General features: G+C 49.5%; 1 protein-coding gene across 1 annotated transcript; it reads left to right on the top strand.

Moving 5' to 3' along the window:
• Positions 1-481: 481 nt before the first annotated feature.
• Positions 482-6,855, top strand: PROKR1 (prokineticin receptor 1; the record flags this gene model as incomplete). Its single annotated transcript, XM_080932227.1, has 2 exons — positions 482-966; positions 6,159-6,855. 2 exons carry the CDS (start codon positions 482-484, stop codon positions 6,853-6,855), a joined length of 1,182 nt encoding a protein of 393 aa, XP_080788353.1.
• Between the last annotated feature and the right edge of the window lie 708 nt (positions 6,856-7,563).

Below are 7,563 nucleotides of genomic sequence, written 5' to 3' on the forward strand. Positions count from 1 at the left end.
GGCTCAGACAAGGATTGGGATTTGGGGCAGAGCTCCTCTCTGTCCACATTCTCACACCCACAGCTTTGGTCTTTGAGGAGGAGCATAGCTTTTTGGTCTCCATTGGAGTGAAAATAAATGGAGTCGGAGCCTTCTTCACGGTCCTCCATCCTTGCCCGGCTGAGTGGATATGTGGTTTGCATTCTCTTGGGTTCTCTCACTGGCCCTTTCTTCCACTCCATTATCTCTGTGTGCTGTGAGTAGGTGGCTAATGGGTCTGCATAGGTTTCAGAATGATTTTAAACTTACCCAAGGTTTGCTCCAACATGTACCCAATTGTGCGTATGTCTTTCAAAGGTTTAAAATGGAACACAGACACTGGGCCTCTCAGATGCTGGCTGGGAAGATCTGACTCACCGAGGAAGAGCCAAGTGCCTGCAGAGAAGGGTCATCAACCTTGCATATACCAGTGGGACAGTTCCAGGGGTGTGCACCTGCCTAGATGGAGACCACTGTGGGGGCTCTGGGTGAGAATACCACAGACAGTTTCACTGACTTCTTTTTTGCACGTGACGGTCATGGAGCCGAAACTGCCCCTTTACCATTTACTTTCAGCTATGGTGACTATGACATGCCCACAGAGGAAGAGGAAGATGTGACCAACTCTCGGACTTTCTTTGCCGCCAAGATTGTCATCGGCATGGCTTTGGTGGGTATCATGCTGGTGTGTGGCATCGGCAACTTCATCTTCATCACTGCTCTGGCCCGCTACAAAAAGCTACGCAACCTCACCAACCTGCTTATTGCCAATCTGGCCATTTCAGACTTCCTGGTGGCCATTGTGTGCTGCCCCTTTGAGATGGACTACTACGTGGTCCGCCAGCTCTCCTGGGAGCACGGCCATGTCCTGTGCACCTCTATCAATTACTTGCGCACCGTCTCCCTCTACGTCTCCACCAACGCCCTACTGGCCATTGCCATTGACAGGTGAGAGAGAAGCGGGTGCTGGCTTTGTCCTTTCCTTTCCTATTTTTGCGTGCTGATGACATGTGTCTGTACTCCCCATAAATGGGACCTATGGGGACTCAAAAGCCTGCTGACTGGACATCTAGTGGTAGGCAGGGCTGGAGGCAGCTGAAGCCTGAAGCTAAGCAATAGGGAAATCTTTGATCACTCTCTGTGGATGTTCTCCTAGATGTGCCTCTTCTCAACTTAGACAGGTAGGGGGAGGCGTTTGAGGGGTAAGACTAAGTTCTAAGGAGTTACTTACTTCTTGCAAGACCGTGAAAATCTGAAGGGAGTGTCATAACTCATCTAGACCTTCTCCTAGTACTAATTGACTTTTAAATAAAATTGAAGGAGTTTGTTTGAATAAAGTGGAGGGGATAAAGAGAGAATGCATCTGCTGACTTTTGTGAATAGTGCCCTAACCCCACCCCACACCCATCATGCTAAGTTCGAGACCTGCTCTAGTGATGGGGAGAGAGACTGGAGAGAACAACCTAAATTAGTTAATTAATGAACTATATGTCCTGACCATCATTTCTCCTCCCTCCTCTCCTCCCAGTCCTCCCCCTTCCCCCAGCCACTCCTCCTTCAAAAAGGGGGAGGCTTCCCATGAATATCAACCAGCCCTGGCATATCAAGTCTGTGCATCTTTTTTATTTCTACATGTTTGACTTTTTATATACTTTGTGCTAATAAGACAGGATCTCCAGGATTTCAGAGAATCGTTGCAAGCTTCTTTGTGCTTTTGACTCTAAGTACAAAGCACCTTGTTACGGTATGTGAACAGCTTCCCCAAGGGGCTAGTCAGGCTTCCCCCGTACCTTGACATGAACAGTTTGCTGTTCTCATCATCCAGAGAGCCTAAAGCACAGGCTCTCCTTGTTCCATGTCCTCAGGGCCCTGGGGTGTTTGACCTGAACTCACAGTCAGAGCAAGGGAGCACAGTTTGCTGGCATTGGGGTTGGGGTTGGATAGCCTGAGAAAGCCCGGCTTTTAAGGAAAGGGACATCAGAGCCTGGCTTAAATGACCACTGAGGAGCAGAGCCCCGCCACCTTTCCCCAGAGAAGGGTGTCAGAGAGTCAGCAGCTGTCAGGACCTTGGTCTGGCACCCACTACAGGTATGCTGAGTTCCTCAATGCAAGTCACTGACTCCAGGGCATTTGATTACTTTGTCAAAGAATCTAAATAGACCTAGCAGAGGATACAATCAGCTAAGATATCTGCTTCCCTGAGTGACTTTCAGAGATGCCCAGGGCAAACTCCTGCAGCTTCGTCTCTGACCTCCTCTGAAAATAGAAATGCTACCTTGTCCCTTAGCCCAGAAACAGGACAAACTATGTGGGATCCTTTCCTGGGCTCTCACATTCCTGACAAAGCTTTCCTCAGAGATGTGCTGGTGGCTATTGGAAGTAGGGATGGACAAGAAGAGCCTGTCCTGGTCCTGCTTGAGAGTCATTCACCACCGAGGGGGGCAATAACTGTGGGGGAAGAAGCCAGGATAAGCTGAGGAATACTGGGGTGCTATTGACACAGATATTGATCAACCTCAACACGGCACCAATATCCTCAATACAGCTCAAGTGCACATTCCACTTTCACACAAAACTCAGCTGCTTTGAAACATGGTGTGTGTCTCCCTTCGAGGTGCAAACGGGGCACACTGAGAGAGATGAACCAGGTCATGCTTTGTCCTGGGGAGGGCTGTTGGTGCTCTGAGTGGGCTTCTGGCTGGAAATTTGCACACAGATGTGGGAGGAAAGACCCAGCTGCTGGCCCAGTCCTTCCTTAGTCTTAGGTGATTGACCGCTCTGCACATTAAGTTTTGGTGTTTAGACTGATATTTTTAACCTTTGCCCGAATGGTAGTAAGCAAAATAAAACATCTGGCTCATGACGAAGCTATATCACAGGGAGGAAGAAAGTTCTCTATCAGGGAAAGAACCACAGAAGGTAATTTTAGAAGTGAGAAAGACAAAGGCAAATGATCTCGCAGGAACACCAAGAACACCTGGGCAGGAGAGCTAGCTAGTCTAGACAGGTCAGAAGAGGTGCCCCTGAGAAAGAAGACACTTGGATGACCCAGGAGTGATGCGGTGGGTTCACGCTGTGAGGACTGAGAGAAAGTGTCTAGGATAAAAGAACGTATAGGCCTGAAAGCCTGGAGGCAGGAGCAAGGCTTCTGGGTTCCAGGAATGGAGAGGAGGCTCTGTGGTATAAGGAAGGTAAGAGAGGCTGTACACAAATGGCTCTTCTTTAACGTAACTCTCGCTTCTTGCTGGAATAGCCGATACATATTCCAAACTTCGAAAGGCAGCACACCTGGCTGGACCACCTCTTCTGCCAAGCTGGGCTCTCACCCTCCCGCTGCATTTCCAGCCTTCAGTTGCTGAGCACTACAGCTCTCCCCAGGTTCAGGCTAAGTAAACGCATCTCCATTCCCCTTTGGTCTTTCTGACGATGAAAGTTTTTGTTCACCCAGTGCCGAACCATTGGCAGGGTAAACTTTTTTATTATTAAAACTCGATGCCCCAAATTCACTGACAGCAAAACAAAAAAAGGTGTGGATGAGATCTCTCCAGACAAGGAACATTATAATACTGGTGAGATGGTTAAATAGTAAGCAAGGTCACCTTCTCAGTGAAGTTTGGAGACCAGCATAGTGGGTAAAGAAGGCAGCTCAGAAGAGGGAGAATTTAATGAATGTGATCATCAACAAAAGGGAGGAGAAGTCTTCTCAGAGGCTAGGCCAGTGTTTGAGGAAGCCAGGTGAGACCACAGAACCTTGGGGAAGCATGTGAACCAGGGACCAGCTTTTCAGAATACTGTTCAGAAAGGATGGATGGGGTCATAGTTCAGAAGATATAAAAATCCACCAGAGAAGGACAACCTAAAGGAGTCAGCAAGACGCTGCAGGAAGGTCTCACCCACCTCCACCCCAGCCCTGAGGCAAGGCTCTCTGCTCTCTCTTTGATGTGGAAATAGTGCACTGTCCTTGAGGTGTATGTAACTTGGTCTGCTGCTTGCAAAATGCTGGGAGACTCCTCTTTGACCTGGTGTGCTGAGGAAACCAGCCAGGGTCTTTGTTGTCCAACTGTGCTGAATCATGTTGCCCAGGCTCTGAAAGCAAATGCCCTGATGAATTCATTAGCTGGGGTTGGCTACCCATGCTACTAGCAGCCTAAGAACTGCTACAACAACTATCGTCATGGTAGACCTTAAATGGAGACAGACATGGAGCCCCACACTCTGCTGAAGCACCTAGACCTTGGTTATCACACAATGCTGCAAAGCTATTTCTTTGATGGGGAGCCTTTATTCCTTGTTCTCTGGGAACTATTGGCTTTTCAGTGGATCTGAGTGTAAACTGCTATGGTTATGGACACAGAGCAAGTGAAGCCATGTTCATAGAGAGAGGAAAGGAGCTGCCAATGGTCTGACTGCTTCAAGGAACATCATAGGTAGGAAAAAAAAGTCTGTGGCAGCAAGAAAAGAGAAGGGTTGTTAAGATTTGATGAAGGTCTGGAAAGGGAGGTCAGGAAAGGTCAGGTGAGGGGAACATGTCTATTCCTGCTGGAAATAGGGGCAATATTTGCCTCTCGGTCAAATGGGCATCTTTGCTCTCTTAGTCCTTCAGAAAGGTTGAGATTAGCTAAAGGAAAGCATGGGCCTGCACTTGTAGACTTCTTACTAGTACAGAGTCCTGAGCAAAGGGCAACGGAAATCTCCGGAACAGTTTTCTGCCCTTCACCTGTCTCAGGTGTGTGTCTCAGTGATGGTCATTGTTAACTGTGGGTGTCGTCAGTGCTCTTAACTGCTGAGCCATCTCTCCAGCTCCTTTCTTCCTTCCTTAAGTAGCTTTTGTCACAATATTTTAATCACAACCCAGTAACTAACTCTCTGTCTCTGTCTCTCTCTTTCTATGTGTGTGTATGTGTGTGTGTGTGTGTGTGTGTGTGTATGTGTGTGTGTGTTGATGTGATAGCAACCCAGAGCCTCTGCATGCTGGACTGGTACTCTATCACTGGGCTACTCTCCAGCAAGCATGATGGTGGCTCTAAAGGGCCCAAGCATGTGTGATGACAAACAAGCCTGTAACCCTGTTCCAGTTTTTCAGCACGGAGGAGTTGCCTAGATTTTCAGGGATGCATGCTGGTGGCCAGCCAGCCAGCGGCCATCTGGGGCATCTTATCTAGCTTATTTAAACGTTTGGAGCTCAGGGGAACGGGGGTCTCACGCCAGTGACGCTCTAGGTTCCCCCACCGTGGCTGATTACTTGAGAAATTAAATATGAAAAATATGAGAGTTCTTCAGATCAAAATCCCAAGAAAGATGACTTCAAAGGGACATCTACCAAGGGAACAGAGCGGGTCTGGCTCTCCTTCAGGGCCCTGTCACATTGCCACCCACTGTGCTGGGATCAGCTCTGGACACACAAGCGTTTGTCTCCGGTGCGGGTCAGTCCTTTCCACTTCACCCTCATCCTTCTCCCAACCCTGCCAGCTGTGCACAGTCTTCCCGGAAGCCGGAGCTCGCTGCACAAGTGTATGCGCACTCTGGGAAGGGCGCCATCATACCCAGCGGGTGACTCACACCCCACAAAGTGCTCTCTGCTTCCTGGACCACTGTGGTAACAGTGTGGGTTCTCTGGGAGAGAACAAAAGCAGCATCTTACATTGCCTGATGCATTGTGGGGAGAAAAAAAAAAAAAAGGCGGCACGTGCGCACTAATTGGTTTTCACATCAGCCCAGTGAGATAAGGGTCTAAATGCTTTCTGTCAAGGGCCTTGAATCAGTTCCTCATCTCTGTATCTTCACAGGTGGAAAATGAGGTAAACATATTCTTCCTCTCTGCGTGCAGAACAATGCTTTCTGAAATGAAGAAAAAACTTTGGCCTGTGCTTCAGTTGGAAAGGATGTTTTTCCCCCGCCAACTAGGTAGAATTTCTCCCAGTATACGTCAGGTTTAAAACTCACTAGGAACATGGTATTCATTATCGAATTTAGTCCTTAAACCATATAAACACTGGGATGAGAAAGGCGAGATGGAAGGAATTAGAGGTGGAGCTCACGTTTGCTGTAGAGACCTGGCCCTCGGCATCTTCCTCTGTGTAGTGTCCCCAGAGGGAAGGCAGGTTTCTTCCGAGTCTGACTCCCTTTCTGTTCTTGCTCAGGTATCTGGCCATTGTGCACCCGCTGAGACCCCGTATGAAGTGTCAAACAGCCGCCGGCCTGATCTTCCTGGTGTGGTCAGTGTCCATCCTCATCGCCATCCCATCCGCCTACTTCACCACCGAGACAGTGTTGGTGATCGTGGAGAGCCAGGAGAAGATCTTCTGCGGCCAGATCTGGCCGGTGGATCAACAGTTTTACTACAGGTCCTACTTCCTTCTGGTCTTCGGCCTCGAGTTCGTGGGCCCTGTAATCGCCATGACCCTGTGCTATGCCAGGGTGTCCCGGGAGCTCTGGTTCAAGGCGGTGCCCGGCTTCCAGACAGAGCAGATCCGCCGGAGGCTGCGCTGCCGCCGCAGGACGGTGCTGGGGCTCGTCTGTGTCCTCTCTGCCTATGTGCTGTGCTGGGCTCCCTTCTATGGCTTCACTATCGTGCGCGACTTCTTCCCCTCCGTGTTTGTGAAGGAGAAGCACTACCTCACCGCCTTCTATGTGGTGGAGTGCATCGCCATGAGCAACAGCATGATCAACACTCTGTGCTTTGTGACTGTCAGGAATAACACCAGTAAGTACCTCAAGAGGATCCTGCGGCTGCAGTGGAGGGCCTCTCCCAGCGGGAGCAAGGCCAGCGCTGACCTCGACCTCAGGACCACGGGGATGCCTGCCACTGAGGAGGTAGACTGCATCCGACTGAAATAAGCCCCGGATGTACACAGCAATGATGAACTTGGCTTTCTGCGGAAGGCAGAGGAAAGAGGCAACCAGTTAGACACACTGTACGAGGAGCACTGGAGTGTGGACTTTCTGAAATGGGGATCTGAGATACTGTCACTAGTGGTCAGGGCTCACTGAATATCTAATTTTTTTTTTTTTTTTTTTTTTTTTGCAAAGAGTAGACACCAGTGAGAGTCCTTTGTCAAAACGAAGTGGGGGTTAGAGCCAGGAAATACGGTTCAGAGCATCTGGAAAAGGGTATTTTGAGAGAGAAGGACGAGCAGGCTATGTAGGACTCTCCTGTCTGTGCTTGGGCCTAGCTCACCTCTGGAAGTGCTCTTGGGCTTCTGTTCTAGCATTAGCAAGCCCGGAGCAAGAGTACAGAAGAGGTTCTCAACTCTGCTGCAAGTCCTCTCCTCACTGTCGAATCCCCACTGACTATTCCAGGACCCATAGCTAAGTTCTGACCACCCACCCCCAACCTATGGTCACGTCTTAGGCCTAGGGCTCTGTACACAGACAGTTGGGGTGGGGTGGGGTTCTCTGGAGCACAGACTTGGGGAAGAGCCACATGGACTCTGGGTGCATTTGGATAAGGAATTTGGGGTTCTGAGTTATAAGTAGAGGGAAGTTTGAGCTCAAGTAAACATGATTCCCCCACTTCATGGTCTACTCACTGCAGGGGAAAAGGAG

The sequence above is a fragment of the Micromys minutus genome (genome assembly GCF_963924665.1).
Source record: "Micromys minutus genome assembly, chromosome: 18".
NCBI lineage: Eukaryota > Metazoa > Chordata > Mammalia > Rodentia > Muridae > Micromys > Micromys minutus.